At 39.1% G+C, this 19,044-nt stretch overlaps 1 protein-coding gene across 1 annotated transcript in view; it reads right to left on the bottom strand.

Annotated features, from left to right (window-relative positions):
* Positions 1–19,044, bottom strand: part of LOC137616420 (midasin) — an 814,866-nt gene that overhangs the window by 141,171 nt on the left and 654,651 nt on the right. Inside the window, exon 28 of the mRNA XM_068346159.1 lies at positions 6,440–13,538. Coding sequence (XP_068202260.1) covers positions 6,440–13,538 — 7,099 coding nt within the window. The remainder of the gene's footprint in view (positions 1–6,439; positions 13,539–19,044) is intronic.

The raw sequence follows: 19,044 nt of genomic DNA, 5'->3' as shown, positions 1-19,044 counted from the left end.
GTAGTTACATTGCTTGCCACGACCCATACTCTGATAGTTTTGTACTTAGAAAGTGAGAGAAACTCCGATCTAAAGTAAAGTAAAAATTCCTATGTTCCCTGACTGTTGTTCGCCCAAGAATAAGTTGATTTAACCCATGTTTAATAAGAGCACTTATTTTATGGATAAGATTGATAATTTCCCAGACTTTAAAGCAATTTAAGTGGGCTCAGACCTGTGTAATGAATTACTTAATGAAATACATGTTGTCAGATACAAAGTAAAGTTTGTCTTACCCCGCCCTTGAACTTGAACTTATTTTGAATTGAAATTGTTAAGAACAGTGACAACAAGAAAACGCAGTATTTCTTCAGTTATCATAAATTTTGATAATTATTACATTTCAATGTAAAAGAAATTGTGAACAATGGCATCTGTATAGCTTCCACAAGTCACAAACGATGTATGACACGGTAAATTACACCCTTCGCCCTTCAGTCCTACCACAAACCACAGAGTACATGCCTGAGTTTGATCTCTGACATTCACTCATTTTTAAGTTTGTTTTTCTCGTTTCCGGCAAGAATTTTATCATTTCAAAGAGGAAAAGACAATTTCAACATCTCGCTAACATAAGGAAGAAAATTCGCTCTATAAAGGGGTCAGAAGAGAGAGAGAGAGAGAGAGAGAGAGAGAGAGAGAGAGAGAGAGAGAGAGAGAGAGAGAGAGAGAGAGAGAGATACATATAACTAATAATAAGGTTTATAAACTGTATGACATATTCATATAACTAATAAACTGTATGGAAACTGTGATACCCTATAACATACTGCACTGGTGCTGATGTAATATTCATTATGAAGAGATTTTGAATGTTAGGAAAACTATACAAACAACTCAGTGTTTTTCGTACTGTATGTGCGCATAATCATAATACGGTAGAGTGACCTTGAGATCAGCTGATGCCTAATGATAGTAAATTGCAAGTAATTGTTGATTATTGAAATTCTCAAGAAATTGAAAAATAGAATATAATCATGCTTTAATAAACCACAATTAAAAACAAGAATGTCTAATGAAATATGAAGGCTCAATAATGAACTAGAAATTAAATACTGTGTGAAGCTTTAAAAATGAACTACCCATAAGTGCGTGTACACACACACGAACAGAGAAAGAGCGAGAACGTATTCGCATGATAACTAATAATAATGGCTATAAGCAAACTGTATGTAAACTGTGATATCCTGTAACATATTGAAACATGTAATATTCATAATGAAGATATTTTGAATAAAATAAGAAATGATATAAAAAATACACCATTCATATGTGCGCAATCTTTGATAAAGTAGCGGGATCTTGAGATCAGCTGATCATAACCAAAGGTAAACAAAATATTAAGTTTGATACAGTAGTGGGCACTTCAGATCAGCTGATCATAACCAAAGGTAAAAAAAATATTAAGCAATTGCTAAAATGCTTCCAAAATTGAAAATAGAATACAAAAAAGCTTTAATAAAACACATGATATCCTAAGAAATAATGATATACAGTAAGAAAATACTGATAAAATATGAAATAGACGACTGCTAAATCATGATGCATTATAATAAACCTATGGAACTTTACTCTTTAGGTTCGACATACGTACAGATCTACTTACGACGCGTCTCTTGGTCCCTATCTCAGTCATAAGTTGACGACCACCTATGTATGTATGTAATATATGCTACAAGTCACATAAGCTACAGCTTCATTTAGTTGAAATTCAGCAATGTTTTACTGTATTGTAGGCTCTTTCAATATGTGAAAGGCTTGTTTTGGTATATTTTTGTGGTTTCAATGGGTAATTGCAAAATAGAAAGTTTTCAGAAAAATTTATAAAAAAAATAATGTATAAAATTTTCAAATTGTAGAATAATTCTTTTGAATCCTAATAATAGAATTTTAACCTACTATTAAAACATTTTGTATCACTTCATTTGACATCCTGAGTTATGGTAAAAAAAAAAAAAAAAAAAAAATCTAAAGTAATTTGTCTTTTTCCTAACTATACAAACCTTGAGCTCTTTATTAGGATATATACTTTCGGTGAAACTGGAAGACTAGCCATACATACCAACTACCCTGCTCACACACACACTGGTGTTGTCTCATCACTTTTGATTGCAGGCAGGACCTGCAGGGATAGGTGATGTTGGGCAGAACTTGTATAAAGAGCTCAAGGTTTGTATCGTTAGGAAAAATACAAATTACTTTAAATTTGTCATTTATTATTACTAAACACAAACCTTTTTGCTTTATATTAGGGAACACTCACCCGTAAGGTGGATGGAAGCCTTAACCAACTGGCTGGCTTTTAACCCGAGGTTTTCCGCCTGCGTGCTCTGTACGTATAAGGGAGAAAACTCTGACACCTCGCTAAACTCTACGTGCAATACCACACTTAAGTGGCCTGAGCAATCTGTGCGATTGTTTGATACTAGCAGTGTGATTAGTCTATGTAAGAATTCTCAGAAAAGTAGTAATCTTTAAACCAACCATAGACGTTACCCAATCCCACCTCGGGGATGCAACATGTATATATTTCTATACCAGGTTATACAGGAGAAACAGTTTTACCTGCACACCAAGGAGATCAGCTTGCAGAGGACCATAGGTGCAGTTCCCCACGTTCCTGTGAGTCACGTCTTGCATGCAGTGGGCGGTGAAGGTAGTTTGATGCTTCCACACACCCGCTTGAAGGACCTGCGTTACAGTAGTTTTTCTTGAACTCTAGGGACGTACCTATGCTCATAACATCATGAGCTCTGGGTCGTCTTGTCTATGGAGAACGATCAGGGTTCAACGTTCATTCTATGATCTTGCGAATCCAAGCAGAGATCATGTTCTTAGTGATCCTCCTCTTTACCTTCCCTGTGCTGATAAAGAGTGCTGCCACTCAGGGGCAAGCTCCTACAGCTCTCTTGAGGTAGTACCTCAAACTCCTCACTGGACAAAGTAGTAGTTGATCTGGATCATTGGTTACATTATGAAGATTTCCAATCTGGAAGGGCCCAAATCTAGGATCCACTGGTCCCAGATTTTGAGTCTTTGTGATAAACTCAGGGATGAAGCCGAGCATTACCTCTCCTCAACCCCTTGAATGGGAAACGTCGTAGGAAAGACCATGGAGTTCGCTGAAAAATAGCCGAAGCCAACGCGAGTAGGAAAACTGTTCTTAAGGGCAGGTGAAGATATGATGCCTGGCGTGATGGTTCGTAGGAGGCACTCTTCATGGACCGAAGGATGCGAACCATGCTCCATGGAGGTGGGCGAACTTCCGACTGAGCACAGGTAAGTTTGAAACTCCGTATAAGGAGACACAACACCAATGAAGAGAACATGTTAACTCCTTTCAGCCTAAAGGCGAGGCTCAAAGCTGAGCTGTAGTCTTTCACCCCACAGACAGAGAGGAGTTTTTCCCCCAGAAGGTACATATGGAACTCCACTATTGCTGGAATAGGGCCACCGAGGAGAGAGATACCCCTTCAACAACACCAACCACAGAAGACAGACCACTTAACCTGGTAAACGGCAGCTGAAGATTTCCGGAAGTATCTGAACATCCTCTTTGCAACTTGTGAAAAACCTGGATATTCTCAAGGCATGAAAACATAGGGATCCTATGGCTCTCTGGAAGATGTTCACGTGTGGTTTTCTGAGCAGGTCGTGTCGTGAAGGGAGTTCTCTTAGGGTCTTCCATCAGCTGCTGAAGAAAGTCCGGGAACCATTCCACATGATGCCATAGCGGAGCTATGAGGGTCATTGCTAGGTTTGAGGATGAACTTCCCTTGTTGAGCACCCTTCACATCAGGCAGAATGGGGGAAAGGCATAGATGTTAATGTTCTCCCACCGTAGCTGGAATGCATCCTGCCAGAGGGCCTGGGGAGCCAGGCCTGGTGAATAGTAGAGCAGGAGCTTATTGTTCAGGGACATTGCGAACAGATCCACTGTCGGGAACCCCACAAAGTTAAGACTTTGATGGCTACTAGATGTTGCTCATTAACACTGCAGAGCTTTCTACCAGGAACTGTTGAAACTGCTCTAGGAAGGGTTGGTAAAAAAAAACCAGCCAGGGTGGGTTTAAAAAAAAAAAAACCCTGGTTTTACTTTGGAAAATGTGGGTTTTATGGTGAAAATACAGGTTTTAAAATTTATTAGTTCCATATATATTTTCTATTTCCTTATAGAGTCTTTACCTTTACTATTCAAATTTAGTAATATTTCCAAACTCAATATCATTTGTATTTCAGCTGTCTACTTACAACCTTTGCAAAAATTAGGAAAAACATATAAAAATGAGTTGAAAGGACATGCAAGTCTTCTAATGAGTAATTGATCCTTTCCAGAGACCGATTGAGTCCAGTCAGTACCAATGTTGCCCTCCCGTATTTTAAGGTTTAAGTACGACCAGGAACAGGCATATATGGTGATTAAGACTTCTTTACCTTAAGCTTAGTACAGAAAGTTTGGGGATCTGAAGTTCCAAATTTCTGATAGCATGTTTCATTAAATCATTTTCCCATTATTATTTATCTATCTAATAATTTGCTCATCATCTAAAATTTGGGTTTCAAGTTACATGCTTGCTGTCTTGTAGTGTTCAATGAGCATCCTCACATTTAGCATAAACTACCAAAAAATTATCCAATCTACTTTACAATTACAAAGCAGTAAAGTACTAAAGTTATTTGGCAACTTGTACTGTACAGTAACTGAGGTATGTTTGCCTGTCATGCCACATTACCTACATAAAAACAGATACATGTAAGATGATGTAACAGTAAAGAGAAACCACAAAGCAAAATGCCCCAATGTACACGATAAAACTTGTCGAGCTTGAAATGCATTCCTTCTCTCAACTTTTTTTTTTTAGTTCATTACAGTTAACTGTGGCTGATTTTATTTTTCCACAAACATTTACTGCATTGAAATGTCAGATACAGTCAGCCCTCCCTATTCATGGGTTCTTTCTTCGCAATTGATCATATGCTATCCAGAGAACCATAAAAAGTATTAAATTAAAAAATCATATATTCGCAGTTTTGTGATGAGTAGTCTCATGACCTGAAGATTACGAACCGACTGCGCTCCTTTGCACCCATCATCCTTTGCGATGTTTCCCTCTCCACACACCACAATACCCATCTCTCGGTCATTGAACCTTAGCCTTACATCGTTTCTTCTTGCGTATGCATCTCCCTTTTTATGTAGAATCAGCAACAGGGTGAGGCAAGGCTGAAGAGCGTCGAACTCGCAAGGGGCAAGCAACATCTTTGGGTGAATCACGCTTCGAAGGGCTAGAAAAAGACGAGGGCAAAGCCTGAAGCCATTTCAAAGTCCTGCATGATGAAAACCACTCCGGGAAGGACCTAACGCGCAAACGGGAAAGGTGACCCACAGAAGCTTCGGGAACATGCCTTGGACTTTTCCCTACACAACCCCCCTGGCCGGGTGAACTCAGAAAAAGGGGGAGCACCGTCGTTGACGTCAAGAGGAAGTGGAGAACTCGGGTCCGGGAACACAGCACTGGATACGAAAGCAGGGAACTCCTCCAGGACGTAACCTTCGGAGCCCTTTGGAGGAGGATCCAGATCTCCCTCTTTGAGGAAGTTGGTGTGTGCTTCCTCTCTGCTCCCAACTGCAACAACTCGAAGAGACCTGCCAGCGACATCAAGCAATGGCCAAACCAGCAATAAATCATCGACAGACAGAGACTCACCTTCAAAGAAGGGCGGCGCTGCTTTGCTAGGGGAACCTAAGGGCTGTCCTTGGATTAAACAGCCAACACTCCTACTCGATCGACCTACTGGGGAGACCAAGCGAGGAGCTTCAGGAAGAAATCGAGGGGCTGAAGAAGAAGTACGAGGTTTCTTCAACTTCTAGGAAGACCTGGGGGAGAAGAATCTCTCAGACTTCTTGCGTCGCCGTCTAAATTTCTCCCACTGGGAGGAATATCACTCCCGACACTCCTCACAGGTGTCATTCTGATTACAAGGTCATCCTCTGCAGGGCGGACACAACATATGTGGGTCGGTCTTGACTCCAGACATGAAGGTGGAGTATTTGCGCCGTTCAGGTCCCGGTCACATCCACATGACAACCAAAAGTAACACTCAAACCTGAAAAGAGAAAGCAAAGATGATAAATCAGTATGGCAATCAGTGTGGGCGGTGGAGAGAGATGAACGTCCAAACTAAACCGAGTCAAAAGCATAAGTGACAAGAAAACACCGTTTTGTGTGAGTGTGTAAGTGGGGTAGCTGGGGCTAAACCGCGATTAACTAATGGTGGAGTAGTTACACCTTGCTAAATGTCTTATGGCTAGTTTTCCCACTTTGCCAAAAGTATATTCGCTAATAAAGTACAAAAGGGTTTGTATCTAGTGTCAGAACAAACAAAAATAATAAAGTACCTTAGTTTCATCCTTGCTGCCTTCGGTTGTATCCATCTCTGCAGCTTCTGCTTCCTTACTTTTGCTCTCTCTATCTTCTGATGCTTCAGCAGACTCTTCCTCTTGCTGCTGTTCCAGTTCATTATTTACTTCTTCTATCCCTACTTGGCGGTTATCTGGCTTAGTTTCAGAAGGCTCTTCATCTTTTTCCTTTTCCTCTTCCCCTTGTTTTTCATCATCCTCACTATTGTCTGAATTACCTTTGTCTGCTTTATCTTCCTTTTTACTAAGGTCTTCAACTTCATCTTTTTCTTCTTCCTCTCCTCCTTCTTTTTCATTTTTTTCATGCTCATCCTCTGGAAAAACACCCATTTCTGGAATGTCAAATTGATGTCCTTCCTCTTCTTCATCCTCTGCATTAGCTTCTTTGTCATCTAAAACCATATCATCATCTAGTTCCATGTTTTCTTCCTCCTCTTGATCATCTGGATCCTTTTGCTCACCACCATAGGGATCAGTAAAATTATCATCATACTCCACTCCATCATCAGCCATTGTGTTTTCTTGACGTGTATCTTCCATTTCCTCCAACTTTTCCTTTTCTTTCCTTTCTTTATCTTTTTCCTTTTTACTTTTATTATCATCTTTAGCTACCATTTTTGACTCGGTTTCTTCCCCCTCTCCTTCACCATCATCTTCATTTAAATCTTTATCATCCTCGTTATCATCCCCTTCATCATCATCACCCCAAAGTTTTTTATCTAACTGCTCTGCACCTTTGTCAGCTTCTCCCATTTGCTTTTCCTGATCCTCATCATCACTGTCACTTTCATCATCATTGTCCCTTTCCTGTCTGTCAACATCTTGCAATTTCCCTTCAAAGTCACCACTCATCTCTACTCCCTTTTCCTCCTCTGGTAAATCCTGATCTCCAGACTCCTCTGTTTCACCTTCTCTCAGTGCAGATTCAAGCTGGTCTTCTGATTCCAAACGGTCAGACATATCTTTCTTTCCTTCACCCTCTCCTAGACCTGTTCCATCAGAATTCTCAAAGCTCATGGCACCTTCTCCTCCTGCTTCCTCTTCTTCCAGTTCTTTAGGACGACAAAATCCTTTCAAAGCAAGGTGCTGGAATATAGCTTGAAGAATGGAAGTAAATTTAGTTAGGGACCTGTTGCTATTTACTATAAATACAAATATACTTTCACACAAAGAAAAGTATTGTTCAAGTATTGGTAAAGTAGCTTTCAACATGGATAAAAGTTTAGGTTCATCTTCAGATTCCTTCAATAATGTTTTAAGCATAAAGACCACCTGCTTCAGTTGTAGATCTCTCCTGTCTGCCTCTAAATCTTCTACCAATCCTTTTCTAATCATGTTTTTTTCCAAACCACCTACATTTTTCTCTCCCTCCATATCATGTAAATGATGTCTCTTGTAAATGTTTTCAACTGCTAATAGAATATAAGCTAAACAAGACTCCAACTTATTTACATTTTTTGTTACATCATGTACTTCTTGCTGAGGTTCTATGGTTTCTCTTTGAAGATGCTTTTCAACAAATGCGTCAAGTCCAACTTCCCTTGATTCCCATTCAACAATCCACTTTGAAAGCGCTTTGGTTACAGGAAACTCTTTACCTCCACTGACAGACAAAAGATTAATAACTTCTTTTATTTTCTCTGTGTCTTCTGCAGTTTTTCTGATTGCACCCCTTAGCCTCTTGATGAAAACTGGAGTGACGAGACGTGTACCATCTTCAAAATGACTAACATACTCAGAATATTTTCTTACAAAACCAGGTAATGACTTCTTCATGCCCTCTAATATGCACTTAGCCTCTTCAAGTTCCATTTGATCAGGTACCTCTGGATTTTCTTCTATTAACAAGAAAGGTGAGGAGTTATTAACAGTGTTTAAGATAATGCTCACTTCATTTATACTGATATTAAGAGCTGTATTCAAAGTATGAAGTTGTTCCCAATAATGTAGCATAACAGAGGGTGAAGGTGGATTCAAGTCAACATTCTTGATGTCCTCTAAAATACAATGCAAATCTCTCGTATAATCAGTGAGATCAGCTAGAGATTTGTATTGGTTACGAGCCAACAAAAAAAGGTGACATGTTATTCCCTGCAAACGCTTTATCATTTCAGGGCCCAAATCTTTATGAGCTTGCTGAAGTGATGCCAGCAAAAGTGAATGGCGTGCAATGGAACGGTTTAAGTATTTAACGCACCCTGCCCAAGCTTCATATGCTGCTTTGGACTCGGGTACACTTTTATGAGCTACACTGACATCCACTGGCTTGGTTCCAAAACACTTATCAATGTCACTTTCATCCCATATACTGTTACCACGTCTGTAAGAAACACCAAGGGTGCTAAGGTATTTGAACAAATGAGCAAGGGAATCACGTCGTCGTTGCATTACATTGCGAAGCTGTTGTAACCTAACTTCCTTTTCTGATACATTTTCTGCCTTTGTAGCAGCTTGTTGAAGATCTTGATAATTGCTTATAAGATTCACAGTAAATTCATCTAAAGAATCTATGTTTGATGAGTAATAATTCTTACTTAATATTTTGCTTATAAGACCATGGCAACGACTTGTAAATGATGATAACTTACTCAGCACAATTTTCTCTCTCAAAGTGGTAAAGCTCATCACTTCACCAGGTGACTTTGGAATTTCAAACATTATTAATGTGTGTACTTCTTGATTATGTTCTTTATCCCAGGCACCAGTATGATCATGACTAAGTTCTGAGGTATCACAAAGCACTGGTGATACGGGTGACTTCAGTGTTTTTTCCCAGCTCCTCATGTGACGATGTAAAATTCTTTGGCTTTTGACAACAGACTCCCTCACAGAAAAGAAGTTGATATCGTTCCATCTTGCAATTTTCACATATGACTTCACATCTTTTTCAATTGGCAATCTAGCTTTAGAGAGATTATCTGTTACTTGTGGCAAAAACTGTAAATAATAATGGTAAAAATTCCAAGTTAGTGCTAATAGTCTGTTCCTAATTTTACTCTTTTCTACCACTGTTAAATTACAGTGAAAAGCATATACTAGATCCAATCGAGTCTTGAAGTCCCCAAGGAGAGAGGTCTCAAAGTACTTCTTGATTGTTGTTGCTATTTCTGTAACTGACACAGTTTCTGCAAGACCTGCTTGCAACATATTAAATAGATAGGGCCACCATTTACGGCCTTGCATGCTCACTTTATGAGTAACAGCATCCAGACAAGAGCGCCATGCTTGTAGCTCCATCTTTCGCCATTCTATTATCTGGCGAGTTACAGGTGTAAGCTGATCCATTAGTGATACCCTTGAATGAGCATTTTTTTCCCACTCTTGTGCTTTCTCTAGTAATGTCTCCAAGCCAACTACATGTCTCATGAGAGGGGATGTTAAAGGAAAGGCTAAGACTCTCATTATTACTACATTAATCAAATTAAGGCTTGGGTGATCTGGCCACTGGAGGAGCAACTCATTAACACGTTCATGAACTGGTTGAATAAGAGGGCGAACTTTCAATGCCTCCTGAGGATTTGGATCTTGGTATATATCATAAATATGAGTAAGTATGGATGGTGTCTGATCCTCTGTGAGAGTGGCACAAGAGGCATGATTACTCAAAATTTGCGCACCTAAAGTAGCTCGATCCAAATTACTACCAGTTACAGCACCTACATGTCCTACGATTAGTTTCAAAACATGCAACTTCAACATAGCTGCTGAAATAAGCTGTGAAGATACTTTGGTCTTATTATCGATGGTTGAAAGCCATGATGTACTAATCTGGGATGTGAAAATGATCCTGTGCCATTCACTCATTTCATACATTTGTTCATCAGTTAAAGAACATACAGGCATATCTTCACAGTCATCAACTGGTTCTTCATCTTTCTTTGAATCATTCAAATCTGGCCCCTCTAAATCATCAAATTCATGGTAATAAGCAGGGAAAGCCTCCTTAAACTCACGTTCTTGTTCTTCATCTTCAGTTTCTGAAGCTGCTACAGTACGAGCTTTATATCGATATAAACTTTCTTCTTCTTGTGATTTTAATGCCTTTTCTTCTTCTTGTTGCTGCCATATACTAGCAACTTGTCCAAAAAGTTCTGTAGTCAGGTCGATTGTATAATTTTTCAAATATCTGTTACTATGAATAGCATTCACCAAGTCAAGAATTGTAGCTCGCATTATGGTATTCTGTATAGTCTTAACCTGGCCTGGATATTTATCTTCAGGAAGCAATATAGCTGCAGCTTTGATAACTCTAGCACGTTCATCCAAATACTCTAAGGGCTTTGTTGGTTCCCTTTGAGGTGGGAAAGAACAATACCTTGCAAGACTCTGTCCCAAATCAACACCACATTGAAGATCAATAGCTCTATGACTAGCACCAACACTGATTAATAGAAGAGATTCACAAGTTAAGGTCACTGTTTGCAATAAAGGATAAATCAAATCCCGATACAATGGATATTGATGCACGATTTTGATGATAAAAGTATCACAGGAGTGTAGTAATCGTTCCAATTTACCTTTGATATCAAATGGGATATCAGAGTTCATCTTTGCACGTTCAAAACCATCAATAAGAGTCTGAATCTTCTCCGGTAAAAATACTGTAGACATGAAATGTTCAATGTCCTGTAAGAGTAGATGATAAGTAGGGGGCTCTGGTCGAACTGCAATATGCCGACTTAACTGAGCAACTTCAGCCTTCAAAAGATTACATTTTTCTTCAACTATTGGCAAATGAGGATGACATATTGACTTACTGCCATGCCCTAAACTTCCCTGTAAATAGTTTAACCAATGGGAAAAAGATGAATATGATTCTAAGTCTTGAAGTTCTTCTTGAGAGTACTGAAGTAAAAGACTACTACGTTTTGCTGGGTCAACTGGCTCCATACGAGCAATGAATGAGATCTGGAATAAACCAAGGACAATGGTAATATGGGCTGCTAAAGCAGATTTTTCTTCTATATCATCTGTGCAAAGAGATAATTTCTTTGTCAGCTCTGCTATTGTAAGTAAGTGGCTTTTCATTGAGTCTGTCAGACACTTATGACCTGAATTTACAATCTGCATGGCTAAAGCTGATGCACTTTCAATATCACGTAACCCAATGTTGCAATCTGATAAAATCCCTAAAATTGAGGCCAGTGATTCTAGTGTTGAAGTAAAAAATGCAATAGCAACTTTGAGAAATGAAGCTTCATATGTTAAATCTGGATTGATGAGTGCAAGCCAGTTGTTCCACAATGTTGCTTGAACTGACCTTAGCTGTCCTACCTTTTCAACATGAACACCAGCCACGACCTCTTCTATAATACTATCTGAATTTGTATGCAATTTGTTACTTCCAGCTGACAGGATGTATGTTAGCTGACAGGAAGCAGGGTGAATGTAAAAGTCCTTTGAATTATTAACTTGCTCCTCTAAATCATCTTTAGATTTTCCAACAGAATAATTCAAGTACAATTTTGTGAAATGAGATGATGTACACCTCCTAAATGCCAAATAGCTGTGAACATTAATCACAACAGAGGACATGATAGAGGATCCTGACAAACAGGTTACTAATTCCTTATAGATTCCTGGTCCTCGGGCTATTACGCTCTGGATATGGGGAGAGCCAAAAACCTCCCGTTTGCTCAATAAAGCACTCAATGCTACATAATCGTGTAAAGGCCAAGTCTGTATCAACAAGGACAAGACACCAGCTTTAAAAGCATCATGAGTAAAATCCATATTGAAACACTTTTTCTGTATTTTACTCTCAATTGCAGCAAGTTTGTCATCCATGACCATCACTGAGCCAGAATGAAGAGTTTCGACTTCATTTGCTAAAAGCACTAATGTTTGGCATATTTCCCTACCTTCAACCGATGCTAAAAATATGTTAACTCTATCATTATCTGGCACAGGACTCAGAGCTGATGCAATATTCACAAGTCGAGAATAAGTATCTGATGAAAAGGGCGATGTGAAAGGTGCCGGAGAAGTACGGCTACGATTGTCAATTGCCAATTTGTCTAAAGCTCCAAATTGCCTATCAAAGATTAATTGTAAAGTATTAACCAACTCTTTCACTTCTGAAGGAATCAATTCCCTCCATGAAATGGGCATTTTTTGTAGTAGTTCCTCAATGACCCATTGCCAGTGAAGAGCTAAATGAGGGACAAACAAATGGAACATAGACTTCTCCACGACCTGATTGCACATTTCAAAGAGACGGTTTGTCCAACGGAAAGCAGCAACTAAACTTCCCCACTCTTCATTTGAAAGAGAAATTTGTGTATTGTTACAAAAGGCAATAATCATCTCATGCAAGGAGTTCAAAACTGGAGCTAAATACAGAATAGACTTATGCATGACAGCACTTTTACTTATCATACCCTTAGTTACTGCCTGAGACACTTCAAGTACAGTCATGGAATCAACTTTGCAACTAGAATCTTTGAGATCTTTACTTGGGTGATAATGTCTGCAAAAATTGCTTAATGTACACCATAGCCAAAGAACAGCTTTATTAGCAAGGCTTTCAATATTTCCCATGTTACTCCTCACTTCTGTAGCAAGTCCTTGCATATTATGTCTTGGATCACAAGTGTGTGTTTTTGTCATACTTTTTATTAAAGCACTAATTAATCGTTTTGGCGCTACTGAACGCACATGATGCAATGCCGCCACTGCCAACTTGCCAAGATGGGAAACACCAGACGCTAAGTCATGAACCATATGAGCAATCCAAGCATGTAGTAAGGGCCAGTCTTGTATTGGTGTTGATGACAAAATCAAGGTGAGACACTGTATCATGCGGTGTTTATCAGATGGTACTGTGCATGGTGGAGGCAATACTGACGCTGTCCATTCCTCTGAAAGTTCTGGATGCAAAACACTCAAAAGGTACGTGTGGAGAAGAGATCCTTTGACCCTGACATAAGCTATGTTACTTCCACTTTTAAGGCTTCTTACACTCACCACCTGACTTTCAAAGTCAGGTAGTAGTAGATCTTTCATTGATTCAGTAGCATTCATGATATCGGTAATAACTTTGTTTACATGGTCACGAACTTCTAGTTTTCCTTGGGATCTGGAATAAAAAAAAAAAAAACTGAATTAGTGCTATTTTGCAGAGATAAAAAATTGTCAACAAATTTTTGTTTTAGATACAGTCCTTTTATATAAGTGATTACAGTTTGAGGAGAAAACTATGAAAAAGTTAAGCAAAAGTGAGACCTACCTATCACAGGAGAGCCCTAGTTTCAATTGTTAGACATTTTTACTTCACCAAAATGTTCCTTCAGTTAAAATTATGCAGTTAATGGTCAGAATGGCAAGTGAGACTCATATTCTATCACTGCCCTTTAACTTTGACAGGTGACTGCTACATACAGTATCTAGTCACAGTACACAATCTCACGTTGAAGTACAGTACTTAAATAAGAAATCAATTTTAGTTAAATAAAATATCACAAATTTCTAAAATAATTTGTATCTTTCCTAGCTATACAAACCTGTGTCCTTTAATAAGGAAACTGTCCCAGTGCGACCTGGAAACAGTCATTAGAATTATTCAAAGAGTAGTTAAACAACTGGTGGAGGGTGTGGGTGAGAAGCCCCCAACAGGGAAAAATAGCCCAGTAAGGAAAGGAAAAAAGGAAATAAATAAACAATATAAGTAGTAATGAAAAATTAAAATTAAATATTTTAAAAACAATAACTTCATTAAAACAGATAATTCATATAGAACTATAAAGACTTATGCCAGCCTATTCAACATAAAAATATTGGCTGCAACTTTGAACTTTTGAAGTTCTACTGATTCAACTACCCGATTAGGAAGATCACTCCACAACTTGGTCAAAGCTGGATGTAAAGAAAGGTAGAGAAATATAAAAAAAATCTTATGCAACATGCATAATAAACTAATTGAACGATGGTGCCAAAGATTAATATCTACATTATGAATAAGATATTTAATAGACCGTAAGTTACTGTCTAACAAATTTAAGATGAGAATAAGCAACCGAAGACTAGACAGTAGAACAATACTCGAAACAATTAAAACAATTCTCCAGAATAGATTGATCACCGAAAATCTAAAAAGATTTTCTCAATAAGGCAATCTATTGTGCAATTAAAGAAGACACAGACCTTATGTGTTTCTCAAAAGTATGTTTGTCGTCGAGAATCACACCTAAAATTTTAAAAGTGTCATACAAAGTTAAAGAAATATTATCAAAGCTGAGATCTAGATGTTAAGGAACCACTGTCCTTGATCTCCTTACAATTATACTTAAGAGTTTTTTTAGGATTCAACTTCATAACCCATAATTTGCACCACACACTAATTTTAGCTAGACCTATGTTAAGGGATTCAGCAACCCCAAATCTACAGTCAGGAGATGGAATTAATACAGAGAGAGTATCATCATCTGCATATGCAACAAGTTAGTTTTCCCAGCCAAACCACATGCCATGTGTATGTAAGATAAAAAGTAATGGGCCAAGAACACTACACTGTGGAACACCAGATATAACATTCCTATACTCACTATGGTGACCATCAACAACAACTCTGAGATCTATTGCTTAAAAATTCAATAATAATGCTCAGAAACGACCCAACCATTCCCAACTGTTTGAGTTTGAAAACAAGGGCCTCGTGATTAGCATGGTCAAAGGCAGCACTAAAATTGAGGCCAATCATACGAACTTCCTGACCATAATCAAGGGATTTCTGTACAGCATTGGAGATTGTAAGAAGGGCATCACATGCTCCCAAGGCCTTTACAAAAACCAAATTGCAAACTAGGGAACAGATAATTACCTCCAGCAAACCTATTAAGATGTATTGCCAAAAGACATTCAAAGACTATAGATAATATGGGAGTTATGGAATTGGGCAGTAATCAGACTTGAGCTGCCACAAACACATTTACATAGTGGAGTAACATACCAATTCTCCAACATGTGCTAAAAGCTCCTCTTCTTGCTAACTTGCGCAAAATTACCGATAACTTTCTAGCTAAGAAATATGCAGTCTTTATAAAAAAAACACAGGAAAAATACCTTTTGGGTCTACACCTTCATAAGCATCAAGGTCCATCAAAAAAAGCTTTAATTTCATAAGATCAAAAAGCCTCAGGAAAACAGGAATGAGGAGTTTCTCATTACTCTGCTTACTGTCAAACACATCAGCCAAAAGGGTTGCCTTTTTCTTTGGACAGTTAGTAACTGAGCTATCTGGTTTAAGTAAAGGTGGAACTATTGCATCTACACCGGGTGCAAATTTAAGGGTAGTCCACCACTTATGTGCCTGGGTTGTACCAGAAAGGGTTTCTTTTATGGTTAGATGGTATTCCTTCTCAGTTGAAGCATAAACACTCTGAGCAAAAGCTCTAAGCTGAGTATAGTTATTCCAGGTCAAATCTGATCTTTTACCTTCCAAAGATGATAAGCCTCCTGCTTCTCCTAATATGCATGTCAACAATCATCACTGAACCATGGTAATAATGATAATAATAATAAACATTACCATAAACAAGATGCTTCCCGTCCCATGTGGGAGCTGGGCTGGTTACACAACTACTTGAGCAGCCACCAAAGGACAAAGCACAAAAGTTGTCAAGGGACTTGTGGGTTTACTCCCATAAATATAAGGCCATGAAGGTGGTCTCACACTTCCAGACTCCCACCTTTAGCATTTGGCCTCCTGGTAACTAGGGTGGGTCCTATACTCTTGCCTTTATCAGCCCCGTCCTATCTGGTACCTCGGAGGCGCACAATGTATGAATTGTCTCTTGATGCCAGAAAGAGAATGTGTTCCTTGACACCTACCTCTTGGTCTTGCCTTTTCAGATAATACTAGAGTCCTAACATGACACAAATGCATCTCCTCTTGATCACCACCCGACGCTTTGAGTAGAGAGGAAATGGAGGTCTTGAGTGTTGGGTCATGTGCCGATGGGATCTGAATTTTGGCTAAATGAGTGACTAAATAGGAGACAGTACAACTCATAATGCTAAGGCTAGGAAGAAGACAGTCCTGAGGGACAGATCTCGCTCTGACAACGTCAAAGGCTCATATGTGGGACACGTAAGAGCTTTGAGGAAGAGAGTCATGTCCAATTACAGGGATGGACAAGATTGCTTGAAGGTCCTTATGACCATTGGCAACTCCCACAAGGAGGAGAGGTTTATATCCTTCAGTCAAAAGACCATGCCCAAGGCTGACTGGTAGCCTCTAACAGCCATACTGAGGTGTTTCTCTTGGCAAATGATGACGGGGAAATCTATGATCTGAGCTGGGAGTTACTCTGACCGGAGGAATATTCCTTCTACAACCCCAATTGCAGAAGTTGGCATACTTTTCCTGGTAGACAGCTACAGAAGACCGTCCGAAGTAGCCAGATATATCCTGTGCAGTGGCTTGCAAAAAGCTTTTTGCTTGGAGGAGATACTGGATAGTCTCCATTCTGAAGATCAAAGGACATAACGGACTAATGGTACCTCTGAAGCTGTAGCTGACAGATGAGCGTGAACGATTGAGGTACAGTAGTTTTCTTGGGACCTTGACAAGGAGAGCTAACAGATCGATTTCTACCAGGGTTACATTGAGACCTGACGTAACCAACATCCTACCGAGTAATGTCCGGATCAGGCTGAACGGATGAAAGGTGTATGCGTCCACATGGCTCATTGGGTGTTGGAGAAAGCATCTTTAAAAACAGCTCATGGGTCTAGAATGGGGTAGCGAAACCCAAAAGGCAAAAACCCTCTCCACTACATAAGGATGTAGGGACCACTCCAACTTGACCCCAGTGACTGAGCGTGTCTGCAAGTACATTCCTCTTACTTGGAATGTAACTGGCTGAGAACTCTATATTGTGGAACCTTGTCCAAATGTTCATAAAATTTGTCAGCTTGCAGAGGGCACGAAACTGTGTCCATTGCTTGTTGACGTAGGACACTATGGTAGAGTTGTCGCTCATCAGCACTAATAAGTGCCACCTCAAATGTTCTTAGAATGCTTGCTGCTTGCATTTCAAGGATGTTGATGTGTAAATGCATTTATTTTTGAGATCAGACACCTGAGACAACCAGGCTGTTTAGGTGAGAGCCCCATCCGTTTCGACACATCTGAGAACAGTTGCACGTCCAGATGCGTAGAGTCGAGAGGGAGCCCTTTAGTGAATTTTTCCTTGTTCAGCCACTAGGTAAGATCAGCCTAATCATTCTGTCCCGCCAGAAAAGGATGGAACGGAGGATCCCTGTTAGCTAACCAGTGATCCTTCAAACACAACTGAAAGCATCTCTTGTGGAGGCACCTACGAGGAATGACCTCCTCCAGCGAGGAAAGGTGGCCGAGAACACTCTGCCAGACCTGAACTGGTACTTTTGTCTTGGATAGGAACTGTCGCGCAGCCTCCTTGAGCTTGCTAATGCGATTATCTGACAGAAAGACTCACTGCTGCCATGTCTATGAGCATGCCCAAGTACTTTCACTTCTGAGATTTGACTTCTCCCAGTTTACCACAATCCCCAAACTGTGGTAAATTGTAAGAATCAAATCTTGATCCTGTAGCAATTGCGGATATTCGTCAACAGATGTATCCCTTGTGAGTGAGCCCAAGTGGTTACCACTCTGAACACCCCAGTGAACACCTGATGAGCAATACACAGTCCTTGAACTGGTACACCGTATAGTAGAGGGGAAAGAGGAGGTACAGAATGGCCTCAACTTACAAGCATTCAGATACAAATTCAACTGGAATCATAAATCTGAGATATTTACATCAAAAGTTTGAATTTTGAAATTCAAACTACTCCAGAATAGTTCCTGACACCACCGCCACTAACACTGGACAGCACACCAATTTGCTTTATTGAAAATTTCTCCTGCTTGCTAAACATGGCCGTCATAGCAGTTTGTGATTTACCTTGTTTAAGTAGGATAATAAAACAGTAAACAAAATTCTGTATACTTATTGAATTTACCAGAAAGCAATTAATGAATGAATTACAGTAACAAGTGTTACTATTTATACAGTAACTTGATTCAATCATCAATTAAAGATAAACAATATGCACTGCATTTGTAGACTTGTTTGTGTACTGTATTTTCCTATTGTATCATTGGATAATAAAATACTGTAAAAACACAATTTACAGTAATATAAAATTTAATATAGTAAGCAAAATGATATTCATTTCATATGAAATGAGACTATTTGTTGACTTTTGCAGCTGGAAATTATAAACATGAGTTAGGTTAGACATACTCCAAGCCAAAATTTAACAAATAACGACACACGAACAATTTGATTTGCAAAGAGCTTCTTGGAACCTATTAAGTTTGTAAGTTGAGGACCTTCTGCACTTTTTAGGAGACTGATGAGCAGGTACAGGTAGTCGTCTTACGACTGAGATAGGGACCGAGAGACGAGTCGCAACTCGATCTGGACATATCTCAAACTTAAAAAGTAAAGTTTCCGTAGATTTGTTATGCTGTGTCATGATACTGTATCATCTTAGTCATATTTCATCAGTATTTTCTTACTATACATATGAATAACAAGGAGTATCGTTTATAT

The sequence above is a fragment of the Palaemon carinicauda genome, chromosome 22 (assembly GCF_036898095.1).
Source record: "Palaemon carinicauda isolate YSFRI2023 chromosome 22, ASM3689809v2, whole genome shotgun sequence".
Classification (NCBI taxonomy): Eukaryota; Metazoa; Arthropoda; class Malacostraca; order Decapoda; family Palaemonidae; genus Palaemon; species Palaemon carinicauda.
This window is presented reverse-complemented; position numbering and strand designations above follow the sequence as displayed.